Below are 17,859 nucleotides of genomic sequence, written 5' to 3' on the forward strand. Positions count from 1 at the left end.
CAGGTGGCCAGTTTTGTGCTGGCATTAATCAGCATAGCAGTCCTGCTGTCAGTGGGGTCTAAACTGTCTCACACAAGCAGGCAATGTATTCTGTTCTTTTCCAGCAGTTTTCCTGTTGTATCCAGAAGCAGGGTAAATCTTTCCTAAAGAGTCAAGAGCAAGTCCATCAGTCGTGCAAGTTGGATGAGATTTTCCCTTTGCTCTCTGCCTCTTGCAATCTCTTCTCACGCGTTTTCTGTGCTGTACAAGACTATACCTTTCTCAGTTCTTGTCTTGTCAGACATCCATGTCCTGTCCCACCCCCCAGCAACAGTTGCTTTACATTTCCTGTCAGAGGACTTGTTTGTGAATTAACAGGGAGATCTTAACGTCGGGGAGACACCCTGTTGTCCCCACCGAGCCCGTTCTCCCCACCCTTTGCAGTGCCATCCTGTCCCGTCTCCCCGTGTTTGCAGTAGAGTTAATATTTGCTGTCTCCACCCCCAGGTCAGCTCTTCCTATCTGTCCTGCAAAGGGAGGTGGCGGCTGTGTGGATGGGAGCATCCTGCTGATTTTTGTTTGTTTGTTTGCCTTTTTTTTAATTAATCCCATAAGCAGTTTCCAGCAAAGAGGCCCATTCAGTAAAGCAATGCAGGTACCTTGCAGGTGTGTAATCCTAATTCTTGGTGCTTCCCAGGCTCAATAAATCTTGTTTATTGTCCCCTTACGTCGGGGTGGCGGGTGGATGTACCACTTCCTTCTAACAGGGCTGGTGAGGTGCATCTGTGCGCCCCAAGCACTGGAACCTGCAGGGAGTTCATTTGCGGGAGCCCTTGCCCTTCATTTCCAAGTGACATGAGTAATGAATGAAGCCTAGAAAGACCAGTGCTTTTGAGGGGGGCTCAGAGATACACACAGGAGTAGCAGAGCCCTTAAGGTTTCTAGCTGTATGGGTTTTGCATGGCCGATTTCTCATAGCTGTATTCTTTAGATTGGTCTCTCCTTACTCCCCTCGCGCCTCCCCCAACACACTCTGTCCAGCAACTTTCCATTACAGGAAACATCTGCTGGGAGGCAGGGCTGAGCCCGGGTTACTGCAGGGCATTGGCCGCCAGAATTACCCAGCTCGGTAACTTAAAGCTTGTGCGAGTCATTTTGGTATCTTCCCCGCCTGCTCCTTCCATGAGGAACATTAACAGAGACCGGAGCTGCCTTTCAAAGCAGAGAGGGACTGGAGAGGAGAGCCTGGGGCAGGCACTGAAGAAATAACCGCTTTTCTGGTTCCAAAGGGGAAAAAAAAAGCAGCTGGAGTCTGAGCTGTTTACCGTCCTGTTCAGTCCTGGGAACCGCGGCTAGATCTGTGAATTCCAGCCGATCCGGTGGGGTCCTGGCGGTCGGAGCTGTTTGGGTTGCTGGCTCTGGCCGTGCTGGGCATCGGCCTCGCTCAGGACTTGCACATACATTGCACAGACCTGTCTGGGGCTGCTCAGACTCTGGGCACTTTTCAAGGGCTGGTGCCCACAGCAAGGAGCTGGTGAGACTGGAGCCGAAGAGCACGAAGGTTGCCCACCAGCACGCTCCCCTTAATGAGCCACTTTTTCAAAGTCCTTTGGATGACAAATCCTCTCTCAGATCTACAGAGTCCACTGGGGCAGATGAACTGAATGTGAGCAGGAAAGTAGGGAAAGGCATGTGAACTTCTGCCAAGCTGCTGTGTCTCTTTCGGCTTTGAATCTAAACAAGAAGCGGTGACAGCAGGAACAGGAAAAGCGGAGTTTGGTCGAGATCACGGGGAGCTGTGCAGGTGCTGGGGGAGCGCTATGGATTCCTTGCTGGAGTGCGGGGCTCTCTGGGATCTGGTGCTGGATCAAGAACTGCCATGTCTGCTGTGGGACCTGGAGGGGCTTCTCGACTTATCGCAAGGAAACATCAGCTGTGCATCAGATGAAATTCCAGCTGTGAGTGTCTCTATACTGGACGGTTTGTCCCTGTCCCAGAAGTTCTGGTGCTAAGCAGAAGCGTCTCTTGTAGTACAGGTTTTAGACAGGTCAGAACATCCCTTACTGCGGGAAGGGAGGGGAGCAGCTCTCCACGTGAAGGTTGCACCGCTCAGCTGGGTTGCTGTAATGCATTGAACCCAAAGCTCGGAGCTAACTGTAATCGCTGTTCCCCCCTCCTTTCCCATCCTGTCTGCTTGTCCCAAGAAATATTGGGGTTGGGCTCTGCTGGAGCCCATCTCTGGCCAAAATCTTTGTCAGATGTTCAGGCTAGAAGTTTGGTAAGTAAAATTCATATTTCTGTCACCTGCTGGTTAGCACGTTTTATTTAGAAGTAAGATACTTTCCTTTGGGCCCACAGGACTGGAGCAAGTATGTGAGTTGATGTTACAAAATGTTGTTTCTAGTTCATTGAATTGGTGTGAGGAAGAGAGAATGCTTTTGGAGAGGTGATGGTGTCTGTGTGTCCTCCTTTGATTTGACAGCATTTGACAATTTTGTGAGGCTAATGCTAAATAATCTTCATATTCCTCCCACCCCTGCAAGCCCACCATCACCACTTCTCAAACAGAAGCTACCGTCTGTAATCAGTGTGATTTTTGGGCCCTTGCTGGAAGGCTCTGCGGTGTGCGCGCTTTTGTGCTTTGGGACATCTGTAGTGCGCAGTTGGAAGAGACGGGAGAGGGCTGTTGAGAGAAAATGGAGATAAGGAGGGAAGAGTTTGTACCTGTGATTGCTTTACCTTCCTGCATTTATGGGAGAAAGAACACGGTAGATTAGATGTGAGATACAGCCCTCCTGAATTTGTATCTCCCTCTATTTCAGTCAATTCTGCCTTCAAAAGGTGTTCTGGCTGCAATGAGCAGCTGTCCGCATGGGCACGGTGCAGAGGAGGTGGTCTGACGTGGACACAGTCACCTTATATATCTTCTGGTCTCCCTCCAGCCAAGAGCAGCGTTTTCTCTGACACTTCCATGAGACCTGGTGTCTGCAGAGTACGAGCAGAACATGGTTGGGTCCCTGCGAGAGCCTCTTCTGAGCCGCACAGAAGCGTTCTCGCTGCGCCAGTGCGTAGCTGTGTGTTCCCTGGCTGCCAGAGGAAGGGGCTGACGGCTTCATTGCTGAGCTCCCGATGGCAGCGACCACTCGCGTTCCTCTGGCAGGGCTGCGCCTGTATTCTGGTGTTGCTGCACTGTCGCAGCGAGCGCTGGGGACCGGCAGCGAACTGATGCATTGCGAATAGAGCACGTGTCACACCTTGTACAGTGTGGGACTGCAGGAAGGGATTTCTCCTGCAGCCACAGCTTCCGTGCAGTTCCGTTTTGCTACCGAGCAGATTTGGGTATAGCCCTTCTGCTCTGTACTTGCTCTTCCAAATCGGGTTCTCCTCTTCTTCTCACTTAATGCACTAAATCCCAAATCCTCCCGTCTGTGTGTCTGCTGTGATGGGAGCTCCTAGGCTCATGCTTTGTAAGTGCATCTGATCCCCCTTCTCCTTATGGAGGTGTTCCTGTTTCCCCACTCCATTTCTCCGTCCTCATGCCCGCCCCTCTCTTTAACAGGCGCTCTGTTATTTGCAGGTGTTGAGTCCAACATACAAACAACGGAATGAAGATTTCAGGAAACTCTTCAAGCAGCTTCCTGACACGGAGCGCCTCATCGTAGGTAAGGTCGGCCCCTTGCTGCGGTGCTCTGCTGTGCTGGCCCATGGTTTGGGGAGGAAATCCCCCAACATACAGCTTGATCTTCTTTGAAGATATTGCCACCAAGCCCATTGTGTCTTTCTTGTGCATAGTTGGAACCCCTCCTTACCATTTCTAATGGGTTTCATTCATTTTGCTTCAGTGAGAGTAATGCTGATCTGTATCAGCTACAGCTGTGTTCCCTCATCATTTGAGGAGCGTGTTTTCTTCCACAGTGCTCCCCCCCCCAAACCTGACAGCCTGTTAGTGTTTGAGCTCTTTCCTCGTTTGGTCAGAGTTGCGTTTCTCAACGTATGTACCGCTGAGCTTCCCTGTTTTCTAACATGCTCAGTGCTTGCTGCTCACGCATGGCTGCCCTTCCATACCCATTTATGCTTTGGCCTCGCAGCTGATTAGTGACTGCCTAGCGCATGGCATCTGCTCTTCTACCTTATGTAACTGGTGATCTCATACTGCTGAAAAATGCACATCTTAGCAGAGGAATAGAAATTATTTAGGATGCGTAAACTGAGTGAGACATGAACAATTACACTACAAGGTGAAAAGGAAGAGACAGAATAGAATCTGGAAATAGTTCATAGGATGCTACAGAATGACCAGCTAGTAAGGCAGGATCGTCAGTCGGTAGGGAGGTTGTCTGTGGCTGGCCCGAGGGAGGACTCATAGCCGAGTGGACAGCGCAGCAGCTGCAGCTCGGTTCCTTCTGGCCCTGCCTTTGGCTTTCTGCAGGGCTGTGTCACGTAGCTTTTTCTCTGCATGCTGCTTCCTATCCTCACGTTTAGGTTGTCCTGTCTTCTGCTTTATGTGCTCCTAAATTACCATCTGTTGTCCACCCACAGATTACTCATGTGCGCTACAAAGAGACATTCTCCTGCAGGGCCGCCTCTACCTCTCTGAAAACTGGATCTGCTTTTACAGCAACATCTTCCGTTGGGAGACACTGGTAAGGCTGTCACACTGCTGCGTTGAGCATGTGTTTTATGTCAGCATATTTGCTGACATTGCCCTAAGAGCACTCTTTCCATTGTCTTTCTCATCGGTGTCTCTCTTTACCTGTGTTCTTTTCCCCCTTCCCCTTTCTGCATGGCTCTGACTGTAGCTGACAGTTCGCTTGAAGGATATCTGCTCGATGACCAAGGAAAAAACAGCACGGCTCATTCCTAATGCCATCCAAGTTTGCACTGACACTGAAAAGGTACAGCCTTGAAGCCTCCACCTCTGGGGTCACTCCTTATGGCTGTAAGGGGCAGGGGAACATAAGTGTGTTGCAAGATTTTTGCCCTTTTTCTGAACTGATTTTTCTCTCTGTCCGTCTCTTCCCATTTAGCACTTTTTTACTTCCTTTGGGGCTCGAGACAGGACGTACATGATGATGTTCAGACTCTGGCAGAATGCTCTCCTGGACAAGGTACAGAGACCAGCACCTCCCTGTTGGGGTGGGACAGAAGGGAGGTGATGAATGTACAGAAGCGTAAGACCTGTAACTAATGCATGTGCACAAAAAGACGCGGGGACTGTGAGCACACGTGTTCAGGCAGAGCAGGTGTGTAGCTGCAGGTGCAATTCTCTCTTTTTGCACAGAGTTCTGTCGGTGTCCTGCACACACAGTAGATGCTGCTTTGCCTCTGCTGAGGTCTGGAAGTGTTTGTCTCAGGAAGGTGTGTTTTCGAGGTCCATAATTCAAGTGAAACTGCCCAGAAGAAAGCAGTTCAAAATGCAACAGAAACAGCTCACTGCACAGGCAAAGCTCTTAGCAAGTCTGTCAGAAGTGTAGAGTTCAAGACAGGACAGCAAAAGAGTATATATAATAGATGCTCAGGGCATCCTGAAACCAAACGAGACCAGTGGTGACTGTGGGGTGCACTGGGTAGGGACTCAGTGCATTGGATTTTAAAATAAAGCAGCAACATGCACCTGCTATGGCAGAGGCCCCATATATCTTATATTTGATCTGAGTATCTGTTCCACAGCCCATTGAGTATTTCTGGCCCCACTGAGGGGCTGAGACTCATGAACTGATCTTACAGTGCCACTGGCATTTGGAGATGTTCTGGCTTGAGTTCATACCATGCTGGAAGGCGTAAGTAATGGAGCACCCAGAATACCCTGTCCTGAAGCTCGGGGTAGTATTTAGTATGTAAAAGGATCGCTTTGCATTGGGCGGCTTGTGTTGCTACCATATGCTGTAATTTGATCAGCCTTTTGAAGCTCCTGACAAAATTCAGTGCCTTTGGTTTCAAGGTCAAAGCAAATGGGAACTGAGACGTGCGGTGATAAAGGCAGGAAGCCCTTCCAGAGCTCTTGTTCCAAATGTAGGATCCATGCTTGGCAGGAGAGAGGGAGAAAGCCTGGCCCGGTTTTCCTGATGTGTGGATTAAAGTGCTTGTGGGAAGAAGGTGTAACAGAATTAGACATTTTTCTGGATAAAAGTTTCTCATTAGAGCTTTTATTCCCCACAGTTCTGATTGCTGCTTTGGGCAGCTAGATTAAAGCTTTCCTGCCTTATCCCATGCAGTGACTATGGGAAGAAATTCAAACCAGCAGCTCAGGAAAAGTTCGCTAGATTTGTTTTCCCTCATTACCAATAAATCTTTGTCAGCGGTCATAAATTTGTTAGGGGTAAAATCAATCCCCGTTCATCCCTGTACCACATATTTAAATCACAGGTCCTCCTGCCCCATTTCTTATGAACCCCATAACACAGTCGTATGGTGATCAAATGACCTGCATCCCTGAAAACCCAAGCTTTTGTCAACAGCCTTGATAATTTCTTTTCTCTTACGAGCTGGGAGTGTATATGAGCTTTTCACAATAGTTTCTGGTGAGACAAACTCCTTTTGATTTTAAACTGCAACAGGAAATGTTTTTCTCTGTTGCTGTTTTAGATCATTTTCCCCGCAGCTGTAATTCTTTAGGCAGCTTTAATTTAAACAAACTTGGAGGGGAAAAAACCTCCTAAGGCATTGGGATTGGGTGTAGTAGGAGACAGTAAATGGAGGCACAGCAGAAGAGGCCGGGAAAACGTGTGTGAAGGGAAATGCAGATTTACTGCTTATATTATTCCTTGCACAGCATTGTAGCAGGAAATCTCATTTGTGTCCTGCTCTATGTGTAGCCTCATGTTGGCTTTCTAATAGTCATGAATAACATGAGATTGTGGCATGGAAAAATAACAAGTGAGGTTTTAGGGCAGAACCTGGGCTGACAGCAAAGGCTTCTATCACAGTATGTTTGGGATTGGAAGGGACCTCAAAAGATCATCTAGTCCAATCCCCCTTCTGTGGCAAAAGGGCATTGTACTGCTTGGTGGGGCTGTCTCGAAGGCCTAAGAACGTGAGGATACGTCCACGTGTGGCCCTTGGCCAGCGCGGAGCGGGGCCGGCTGGCCAGCAATGCACCGTACACCTTGCGGCGTTGCTGGAATGGAGAGGAGGGGAGGCTGTCCGGGGAGCCACCTCCCACCAGGGCTGTGTCACCATCTCTCACGTCTCCTTTCAGGGCAAGGGTTGTCATACTGCTGACAGTGATAGTTCCCAGTTCATTATATTTTGGTATTCTCAGGTGAAAATGTGTGCTATTCTCTCTTCCCTCTTTTAGCCTCTGTGTCCAAAGGAGCTCTGGCACTTTGTCCACCAGTGTTATGGGAACGAGCTGGGTCTGACTAGCGATGACGAAGACTACGTGCCTCCCGATGATGACTTCAACACTATGGGGTGAGTGAGGAGGAGTAAAATCTGCCTGTGATGAAGAATAGATGGCCTCAGGAGAGCAGGAGTCCCGATATATCGTGTACCTCAAACTGCTGTTTGTCCTTGGTGAGAGATTCTGGGCTCTGGCCGAATGTTTGTCCTTAAATGTGTGGTGTCTAAAAAGCGGAAAGCACACCATTTCCTACCATTTCCTCATGGAGGTCGGGAGGGATTGAAATGTCTGCCCATCTACTTGCTTAGCTAGATGACCAGTTCTGTAAATGCCAAAGCACCTTGGTCACAAGGCCAGTCAGTGTGTTACGTGGTCAGAAAGTGCTGATGCTTGGATAAAAAATGGAGAACTTTGGGCTTGATCTTCCCTGCACCGAGCCACTTGTGCTTCCGCTCAGACTGGAGACTTCATACAAGTGTTGTGACTTGCTCTGTGTGTCCAGTTGTAGCTGTACTGAGAGGGGTAAACCTAAAAACCTGTGTTCTCTGTGGCGTCTCAGCTACTGTGAAGAAATCCCCGTGGAAGAGAACGAAGTCAATGACAGCTCCTCAAAGAGCAGCATGGAGGCCAAGGCGGAAGCAAGCCCTCAGCTGCCCAAGAAATCCGTCACTGCCAGCACCCTGACATCCACGGGAAGCAGCGAAGCGCCGGCCTCGGTGAGTGCTCTTCCTCCCCTGCGGGGAGCACTAACCCTGTTCCCCGGGACCCAGCTGGGACCCCTCGAACGTACCAGGTAACTTGACCCTGCGGCTCCTCTTCCAGTGCAGCTGACCACAGGTCAGTGGTATCTGTGAGCGTGGCATTTGGCCAAGGAAAAGTGAGCAAAGCGTGCCTGGCCTGAGAGCCGGTAAACTGGGCCTCTCAGCAGCAAGAGCATTTACTTTTCTGTACCCTCAGAGGAAGAGTTTTGGAGATAAAAGGGTTGTAATTTCTCCTGTGGCCTCAGTTATTCCCTAGGAAACAGTGTGTGCCCGCAGACCTTGTTTAGATATCACCCCAGATTTTCCTGGCTGGGTAGGGCTTGCTTGGGGGCAAAACCAGTATTGTTTGTGTGCTTGTCTGAACAAACAAAAAGCCTTGTGGATGGCCCGAGCTTGAACTGTGTGTGGTTCTTTGAGAGGAGGTGGAAACCCTCCTTCTCTCTCCATTATTTAAAGAATACATTTCCAGACATGTTGAGGCCAAATGTTCAAAGATAGGAAGATGAGCCTGCAGACGTCGAGTTTTCAGAAATAACCCTTAATGTCCAGGTGCTGTTCCTGCCCTCATTGCGCTCTCTCCTGGCTGCAGTTCGATGGAGTTCTACCAGAAGAGGAGGAAGCAGTGGCGGAGAGTCCTGTGGAAAAAGACCTTGGCATTGCAAATATCATGGGAGAGAAGATTGAGATCATCGGCCCCGTGAACTCCCCTTCCCTAGACTTCAATGACAACGAAGACATCCCCACTGAGCTCAGTGACTCGTCAGAGACCCATGATGAAGGTACGTGGGGAAGGGTTGTTCCTGTCAGTGTTGTTTCCAGCCTTCTCTCGTCCTTTCCAGCAAGGGACTGGAGTGACAAATATCTAATTCCTTTTCTGGACCCTAAGAGTTCAGAAGATGTGAAGAATTCCCATCCTGGGCTGCAGAAGGTGAATGTGGCGGGTGTTTGGAAGGATGTCCCTAAAATAACCCATGTAGTTCATTACCCCTTTGGATGTTCCAACTATTGTCCTGGGATCAGTGGAGGAAAAGGGTTAGAAGTATCTTCTTTGGGTTCCTTCTTCACAAAGTAAAATACTGAGGTCGTGGCACTGTGAAAGCGCAGCCTCTGACATTGGCGCGGAGGATCATGACTGGGGCTTGCGGGCCTCTCTCCTCGCAGGGGAAGTCCAGGCCTTTTACGAGGATCTGAACGGCCGTCAGTACGTGAACGAAGTGTTCAACTTCAGCGTGGACAAGCTGTACGACTTGCTTTTCACGGACTCCCAGTTCCAGAGGGACTTCATGGAGCAGCGCCGGTTCTCTGGTGAGCTGCTGCTGGCGGAGCCTGGGGCAGGGCTGCACGGTTAGTGCGGCAGAGCTTTCCGCGCAGCCGGTGCCGGTGCTGCTGCGGCCGCGCTCTCCAAGGGCAAGGAGACGCTGTCCTGCGCTGGGAGAGACGGCCGTGCCTTTCCCTGGGGAACTGATCCGAGATCCCGCTCCAGTTACTTGAATGGAATATTGTTTTGTCCTCTCAGATATTATTTTTCATCCCTGGAAGAAGGAAGAAAACGGCAATCAGACCAGAGTGATCTTATATACCATCACCCTCACTAACCCTCTGGCCCCCAAAACTGCCACCGTCACTGAGACGCAGGTATGTGAAAGGGGAGCAGGGCTGTAATGCTTTGTAGAAATAGATCTGTGGTTTGTTTTCTCGTCTTGGCCGTGCTGCTTTGCATGTTTTCATTCTCCAGATCCATTTTCCTTTACACATTTTTCTTGTATTAACTTGCTGCCCAGTATCACTGCAAATGTGAACAGCTAACCTTGCACTCGCACTGGTTTGCCTTGCAAGGAAAGGACCATACATTTTCCAGCAAAAGCAAATGAGTTTGTAAGCAAGCCAGCACATTTTAACAACTGTTTTGTCACCCATAGTGGTGTTCTTCGAGCTGCAGCCAGTCCAGCAGATGTTGTTCTAGAGCAGGGCACAAGGTACTGTCCGGCGAGTCCTTCTCACGGCTCTACCCAGGGCTGTCCAGGCTTTTTTATTGCCAGTGAGGACAATTAGATGATCTGTTTGGAAAGGTAAAAAAGGGGGGAGCATCTGCAGTGCACTGGGAAGAGCCGAACCGGCTGTATCTGATCGTGGCTGCGGCTGGAGGGGCAGAAAACACCTCCTTTCGTGTCCAGAGATAAGTTCAGGTGGCCAAAGGTCAACACTGAGAGTGAGCCTGAGGAAATACTAAGAGGGAGCCTGGAAAAGGGGGGGTGTCTGAGCATTGCGTTTCAGGGACTGTCCCCTTTGTGAGGTTGGTTCTGGGGCAAAGAAAGAAGCAGAGCAGAAGCACTTAAAAGAAGTAATGGACATGTTTTTATGGTGTTTAGGATCGCAGAATAGTTTATGCTGTAAAGGACCTCTGCTCAAAGCGGGGCCACCTCTGATTTTAGATCACGTTGCTCCCTGACGAGCCAGACAGCAGTTCAGTGAGAAGAGGTGGGACTTGCAGAGGCCCTAAGGAACTGCTCCTCAGGTGGCAGTGTGCGGAACCGTGTCTCTGATACCAAACGTTGGAGGCTGAGCTGCTCGAACTGAATGCCCCTTTTGATATATGTCCTTAGGGAACATCTGAGTGAAACACTTGGTTTCCTCAAGCATCCCATCCCGTAAATGTGAGCTGTTCATGGAAACACTGCAGAGATGGGTCTCTTGTTTGTGGCAGAGCTGGTTTTGTGAAGTGCTCTAGGGAAGGTGCCGATCTATCAAAGCCATGTTCTAACCAGACTAATAGTTGCCTTGCATGCTGTCTTTTATGCAGACAATGTACAAAGCCAGCCAAGAAAGCGAGTGCTATGTCATAGACGCAGAGGTGCTAACTCACGACGTCCCCTACCATGATTATTTCTACACCATTAACCGCTACACGTTGACTCGTGTTGCCAGAAACAAAAGCCGACTCAGGTACACGTCTTGCGGGATAAAGAGCTTTACTGATGACCAGAAGTCATCTTTGGGTGGGAGTTCTGCTGGTTTGTGTGTTAGAAGGGGTTGGGGAGGATTGCAGAAGAATTTGGTACCAGGTGAAGCTATAGGCTTCTGTGTTAGACCTGGATAAGTAATGGAGATGTCCACCTGCCACATGGCTGAAGGTGAGACCTTCCTGCCATGGCCTTTGGAAGGACTTTTCATGCAATGCTTTTCCTTGAGAAACGTGAAGGGCTGAGACCGTTCCAGAAATAACAGTGTGTGTGATTATTTTTTGTATTTACATTGACCAAGGGTTGTGAACTGACCAAGGGTTGTGAACTGACCTCACCTCCAGCAAGCAAAATTGGGAGAATGACTTTCCTTTCTTCACGCAGGGTTTCCACAGAGTTACGTTACAGGAAGCAGCCTTGGGGGCTGGTGAAATCCTTCATCGAGAAGAATTTTTGGAGCGGCCTAGAAGATTATTTCCGTCACTTGGGTAAGAGTGGCGATGACTGGAGCTGCGGTAACGACCCACAAACGGGCAGCTTGTGCCGCTCACACTTGCCTCCCTGCGAGCAGGGCAGCGCGATTCCTGCTGCGGATCAGACCTCGGAGTGGCTTGTGTAACACAAGGGGCCAGACTTATTTCCACAGGGTTGGCAGCACTCGCTGGAATTAATCCAGTCATCAAATCCTGCTCTCTGGCAGGAACGCGGGCAGCGCGGGGTCAGAGTTGGGCAAAACGTGTAAGGGATGTGTAGTGTGTTCCCTGGCGTGGGTCTCTCAGACCCTGCCCACGTCTCGGGCCCAGCAGCTGGGCCATTACAGAGCTCCAGTCCAAGCAAGGCCCCTTCATTGATGGCTTTCCCTTACTGTCTCTGCAGAGAGCGAACTGACCAAAACCGAGAGTACGTACCTGGCTGAGGTCCACAGACAATCTCCCAAAGAGAAAGTGAGCAAGCAATCGACCGTGCGCCGGAGGAAACGGGCCCATGCCCATCTGCGGGTGCCACACCTGGAGGAGGTGCTGAGTCCCGTCACCACCCCCACGGATGAGGAGGTTGCGCATCGAATCAAGCACGTGGCCGGTGAGGAACCACAGAGCCCCACGCTGGGCACCTCCGGGGAAAACGAGCTGTACTGGTGGAGCGGGAGGACGGGCCAGGGCCGCTGGTGCGGGAGGGTGCGCTATGGTGTGTGAGATGGAGGGTGGGCAGACGGAAAAGGGACAGCATTTCTTAGCCTAAGTGCAGCTGTTTCCTCAGGCTCCACTCAGACACGACACGTCCCCGAGGAGACCCCCAGCGGCTTCCACCTGCAGAGCGTCTCCAAGCTGCTCCTTGTCATCAGTTTTGTGTAAGTGACTTTTGCTTCCCTTCACTTCGATCCTTTGGTGTCTCTGGAGTTCTGTGCTCTCCCCTGTGCCGCGTTTTTCTCTCTCATATTCCCCTCTGGACCCAAACTTTGCACAAGCACAGAGAAGAGCAATGACAGAAAAGAATGCATTAAAACTTCCCTGAAACGCCCCATCAGCTGTTTTGCCTGGCTTGGTCCCAGGTTGTGCCAGGACTTAGCTGGCCACTGCTCTGGCTCTGTCGGTTCTGGATCTTATCAGGCCAGCTGCACTGTCTGGGACACAGGCAACAGTGATAGTAGCAAGCAGGGAAGGGGACTAAAACAACAGGTAGAAAGAATCTTCTTTATTTCAGCAACTCCATTTAGAGATTTTCAGTGACATCTAGAAACTGTGGGGTTTTTTTTTAAATTTAGAGTAAGTCATTTAATGTAATCTGCTGATAAACTAGTTGTCATGAAAGATGACCATGCAAAGCTCTGTAGGAGTTACTGTGCTATGGCACCAGTGCTCAGTGTATGGGAGGAGTCTGTTGGTTACCTTTTAGTGAGCTGGAAAGACGCTGAGATTTGTAGAATGAGGTTACTTTTCAAATTCAGCTCCTTTCTGCGTTTCCTTTTGCCGGGGGGTGAAGTCGGCAGCAGTTTGCAGCAGCAGCCCCGCCAGTCGCTGCAGTGATACGGAAATGTGAAGCGGTGGAATGATGAGAAGACAGCCTTGTGTTATCTTGTGCATCTAGGCGGGCGAGAGCTGATTTAAACTTTGTGTAGGAAGGCACAAAAAAGCTTGAGGACAGGCTGGTAGGTTGGCTTAGAGTGGTCAGAGCCCTCCATAATGTTTTCAGGACACTCTTCTGGCCAGTTGCCGTCTGCCTGACCGCACTGGGCGCTAGTGGGCCATCCTTCCAGCACAGCAGCCGCGCTGTTCAGAGACAGGCACGAGCATGGTATTTTGGAATCTGTTCCCGAGCGCGGCTGACGCAGGAGCAGGAACGCCCACGCGTGGCGTGGACGCGCGCGCTCTGTAACGTGCGGTTACGTGTCAGTCAGATGGGCCCTGCACGGGCGCTTTGGGCTTGTCCACAGGAGCCACACACGGCTCATCTTCTGCTGAGTGGATTTCACCGCTAACGCAGGCACAGGGTTATTGTCTGTCCTCCTTGCCTCTCTTCCCGCTGTTCTTTACCTCCCTCCTGCCCCCATAGATCTTCCGCACTATGAGCCTCCTGTGCTCAGAACGCATTCTCTCCTGCTCTGTGTCAGTCTGTTTCTAACCTGCAGCTGCTCCGTCTTTTCTCTTCCCTGCTCCCATTAGGATCTGTTTCAGGTACTGTCTCTCCTTTTACCTCTTTACACTCCTGTTTCCCTCCTTTTCTCTGCATTCAGCACATCCCCTCATCCATCCTGTTCTGTCTGATCTGTCATCCCTGTCTTTCTGTCTGTCCGCCCTCCGTGCTCACATATTTCGCCCATGAGGTGAAGTTTTGGGTTTTTCTTACTCAGATTAACTTGCCGCTCACACAGCGTGGACCTGGGCGCAGTCACCTCCCCAAAGCCTCGGCCTTTCCCAGCTGTGGCGGGCAGTGCGGGCTGTGAAATCCTCCTTGTACATGGACTGTTCTCTTTATTTCCAGCCTGGTGCTGCTGGTCATTCTCAATATGATGCTGTTCTACAAACTCTGGATGTTGGAATACACGACGCAGACGCTCACGGCGTGGCAGGGCTTGCGGCTACAGGAGAGGTACCGTCGCATTGCTTTGTCTTTATGCACGTTTCCTATGGATGCTGTAGCCTTTCTCAGAACAGCGAAGCCCTGGGCTGTATTGTAGGTTGCTTCCTTTTTGTGTAAAACACGTGAAGCGCAGGGAGCTGAAGCTGTGGGGTCTGGACTCGATGATCTCTGAGGTCTTTTCCAGCCCAGTCGATTCTGTGATTCTGTGATCAGCATTTCCAGATCTGAAACCACTGACCAGCAGGAGACAGCGAGTTGAGGCAGCCTCTGCTGCTTCCCAGCACCCCATGTGGTGGAGGATGCTGGACAAACTGGTGTTTCGCAGTCTTGGGCCAAGGTTGTCACCTCTCCTTCTGTGATAACTGTATGAAAAGCAGTGTCTAAGAACAAACCCTTTGTCCTCAGAGGAGAATTTGGGCCTGTGACACACAGGAGCTGTTAGGTAAGTGTTTCGAAAGGTGTCAGTGCAGGTATCAGCACCTCGTTAGAGTGTGGGAGGAAGAGAGAGGTCACTAGGATGACACAGGGTGCTGCTTAACAACCTCAGCACTCCCTGGCAGTATTAGATGGTAAGCAGTGAAGTGTAATTGCAGATTGACTTTGTTTCTTGAATAATTGGTAGTGTGGAACCTTGTCCAAGGCTTTTTGGATATCTTATTTCAGTATCGCGTCCGCCTGGTCGGTGCTGAGACACGTAGAGCTCTAGGTTGTATGGCAGCATTTCCCTTTTTTGCAGAAAGCACATGGACAGCGTCAAACCAGATTGAATTTAGTGTCGTTTATTATCTGGACTCCCCCACCTTGTCACAGGCAGAACTTGTGAGTGCCTTTGGTTGGTAGATAGATAGGTAGGTAGGTAGGTAGATAGATAGATGGCTTTTACAGTGGTTACCTGATGTCCCAAGTTGTTTATAATGCTAGCCAGCAACTTTGTGTTTTGAACTCCTCCTGGCATTATTAGGTGAATGCTTTACGTACGTGAATGTTAGGTATCCTGCCTGAATAGTGTCTCCTCCATTTTCAGAGGCTGGGAACATTGCATGTCCACTTTGCCGGTTTTTGTCCCTTTTCTGGCTGTAATGTTGTGCAGTCACTGTTGTTCCCTTGCTAAGTTGGGTTTGACTTGTGAGCATTCATAGAAATATTAGAAATACGCTACTGCCGTGATGATTTGTTTTGCATGTGTCTCATGTTATGGGCGTTAACATTTCTCTTCATTAGGGAAGGAAATTATTATTTTCCCCTAATAACCCTGCTGCTTTCCCATTGGTAGATACATTAAGTGGTTTTGCCTGCTTTATTTTCCTTTGGCACTCTTATTTATTTGAACCACTACAATGTGGTCTTTTAAGTATAGGACATAATTACACGGGTAGCTTTATCACACGCCCCCCTCCCGTGCAGGTAACTTAATTGCATTGCAGCCCTGATTGCTGTGGACATAGAACGGACCATCTGCTGGGTGAGGGGGCAAAGGCATTTATTGTTAGATGTGGTTGTACTGAGACTGATGGGCTCAGTGTGTAGTTCTTCACTTAGACGACGAAAGCCATCTTTATTAGTAATAGAGTGTTTTTTATTAGAGACTAAGATGATTAACCATGGGGAAGGGGGGCAGTGTTTTAAAACTGTTGGTATTTTTACTGTCATGCTTAATTAACATCTTTGTTTCATCGCCAGGTCTGGAGCCAGCTGAGCAAGGCCCATGGAAGCGCTACCAGGAGGATCAGGATCACCGGGACCGGCTGCCGGAGCTGCCACCCCGGGCCTCGGGCAGCGGCCCCGGGGGAGCCTGGTGCTTGGTGGTGCTTGGTGGTGCTTGGCTGGGCCACCCAGGGACAAATCCCAGTCAGAAAAGCGACATCAGGAGCGTAGCGATAAGGAGCATCCCCAGGGCAGTTAGTATGGCAGCCCACTCTGGCTGTTTCTCCTGAGAGGTAAGAGGGGAACAAGTTAAGACTATTTATTACATTACCAGGAAGAGACTTACCTAAGAAGGGGGACTTTGAAAGTCCTTACTGTAGCCTGAGAGGAGGGACTGAGCTGTGTTAGAAACCAGAAGAACCCAAAGAAGTAAGAAGACAAAATAAATTAGTAAAGACTTTCAGCTACGTTGGAAACTATTGAAGATACTGAGCTAACCTAGAAACCAGAAGAGCCCAAAGAGGTAAGCAGAAGACAAAGTGGTAAAGACTTTTAGTTGTCTTAGAAACTGTTAGAGACATCTAGATAACTTAGAAAGTAGCAGAGTCTAAAGTAGAAAAGACTCACACCTCTCGGGAGAAGCAGGCAGAGTGGGCTGCTGTGCTGACTGCCTCATCCATCCTCATTGCTGCGCTCCTGATGTCGCTTTTCTGGACTGGGATTTGTCCTTGGCCCGGCCCAGCCAAGCACCAGGCTCCCCCGGGGCCGCTGCCCGAGGCCCTGGGTGCAGCTCCGGCAGCCGGTCCCGGTGATCCTCCGGTTAGTGCCTCTAGTGCTTCCATCTGCCCTGATTCTGCTCCACTCAGCTCCTGTTCTGGAGGATTAATTGGGCCTGAAGGGAGGGGCTTGATACCTGTAAATACAAAGAAAGTGCTGCTATTAGTCATAATAAAGAAACTGTCCATGGCTGCCTGTCCCCAGCATTACATTACGTTACATTATTCCCCATCGATGCCATGGTGCCATCTTTCAACAAACACGTCTCCCAAGCACTGAGAGTGCACTTTTCTGTCCACTCATTCCCCTCTGGCCTTTTGGCTCCACCCACATCGCAACAACTTATGCAAAAGGCACATCTTTGCTATTAATTAATTACTGTTGTTAAGACAAAGTAACATTTAGGGAAATAATAAGTGCCTTTCAATGCACTTTTGCTCAAGAAAACCTGCCCCCCCCCCCCCCAAATGAAAAGATTAGACATAAACTGATGCAATCTACATGCCCCCCCACAATCCACTTTGTCTAGATTCACTCTTGCTCGTATTCTGCCTGACAGGTTACCCCAGTCTCAGACAGAATGGGCCCAGTTACTAGAATCTCAGCAGAAATACCACGACTCTGAGCTACAAAAATGGCGTGAGATCATCAAATCCTCGGTGATGCTTCTAGACCAGGTGAGACCGCACGGCCAGTGAGTTCTGTGACTGGGGGGGTCACCGTGTCCTCCAGCCACCCGCTCGCAACCCTTACCTGGTTCCTCTGTAGTTGTCAGGTACGTCCCCCGCGCTGTGTCCCTGTAGATCCATCTTCTGACGTAGCAGCGGGCACCAGGTCCCCAGGGCTATGTTCTGGATACTGCAGCTTCTCTGTCACCTCTTAGGGCTCCACGCGTATCAAGGAGAGAACTCTGCAGGGCCTAAACCATTATATTAGCACACCTTATATCTAGTCTCTGGCATCCCAGTCTGGAAAACTGACATTTGACCTCAACCCTAGATTCGTATGTAGCTCACGTGGATCCTTAAGAGCACAAAGCAAGGGGTTTTGATATCCACTGCCTAAAGAGCCGGTTGTACACCAGCTAATTAGAAGAGAGCACATAAATGAAAGCTGCGCTCCCTACAGAGAGAGCTGCTCACCCCTTCTCTGTTATCTTGGACAACAGTCTCACATGGGCTCCTGTCTGCTCAGCCCCTCTTTGTGCATCCCAGCCCTGACGCGCTGCTCCCGAAAAACAGATGGTTATGGTATTGATACTTCACATGGGAAGAGGAGGCAGCGATGGGGCAGGAAGTCCCGAAGCGCTCTCACCTCT

The 17,859-nt window shown here is 50.0% G+C and overlaps 1 protein-coding gene across 7 annotated transcripts in view; it reads left to right on the top strand.

Annotated features, from left to right (window-relative positions):
* Nucleotides 1–17,859, top strand: part of GRAMD1B (GRAM domain containing 1B) — a gene marked incomplete at both ends in the record, with an annotated part of 79,140 nt that overhangs the window by 61,154 nt on the left and 127 nt on the right. For 5 of the 7 annotated variants that reach the window (XM_080357936.1, XM_080357935.1, XM_080357937.1 and 2 more), the window contains 15 exons: nt 3,557–3,641; nt 4,519–4,622; nt 4,779–4,874; nt 5,007–5,087; nt 7,277–7,392; nt 7,881–8,037; nt 8,672–8,861; nt 9,244–9,387; nt 9,599–9,717; nt 10,883–11,025; nt 11,427–11,530; nt 11,919–12,122; nt 12,300–12,390; nt 14,022–14,129; nt 17,101–17,218. In XM_080357936.1, the coding sequence (XP_080214062.1) occupies nt 3,557–3,641; nt 4,519–4,622; nt 4,779–4,874; nt 5,007–5,087; nt 7,277–7,392; nt 7,881–8,037; nt 8,672–8,861; nt 9,244–9,387; nt 9,599–9,717; nt 10,883–11,025; nt 11,427–11,530; nt 11,919–12,122; nt 12,300–12,390; nt 14,022–14,129; nt 17,101–17,218 (1,860 nt within the window). Of the gene's footprint in view, nt 1–3,556; nt 3,642–4,518; nt 4,623–4,778; nt 4,875–5,006; nt 5,088–7,276; nt 7,393–7,823; nt 8,038–8,671; nt 8,862–9,243; nt 9,388–9,598; nt 9,718–10,882; nt 11,026–11,426; nt 11,531–11,918; nt 12,123–12,299; nt 12,391–13,702; nt 13,715–14,021; nt 14,160–17,070; nt 17,219–17,859 lie in introns of all 7 variants that reach the window. The other 2 variants (XM_080357933.1, XM_080357934.1) reach the window with 2 other exon arrangements.

Source organism: Nesoenas mayeri (assembly GCF_963082525.1).
Source record: "Nesoenas mayeri genome assembly, chromosome: 22".
In the NCBI taxonomy this organism is placed as follows: domain Eukaryota; kingdom Metazoa; phylum Chordata; class Aves; order Columbiformes; family Columbidae; genus Nesoenas; species Nesoenas mayeri.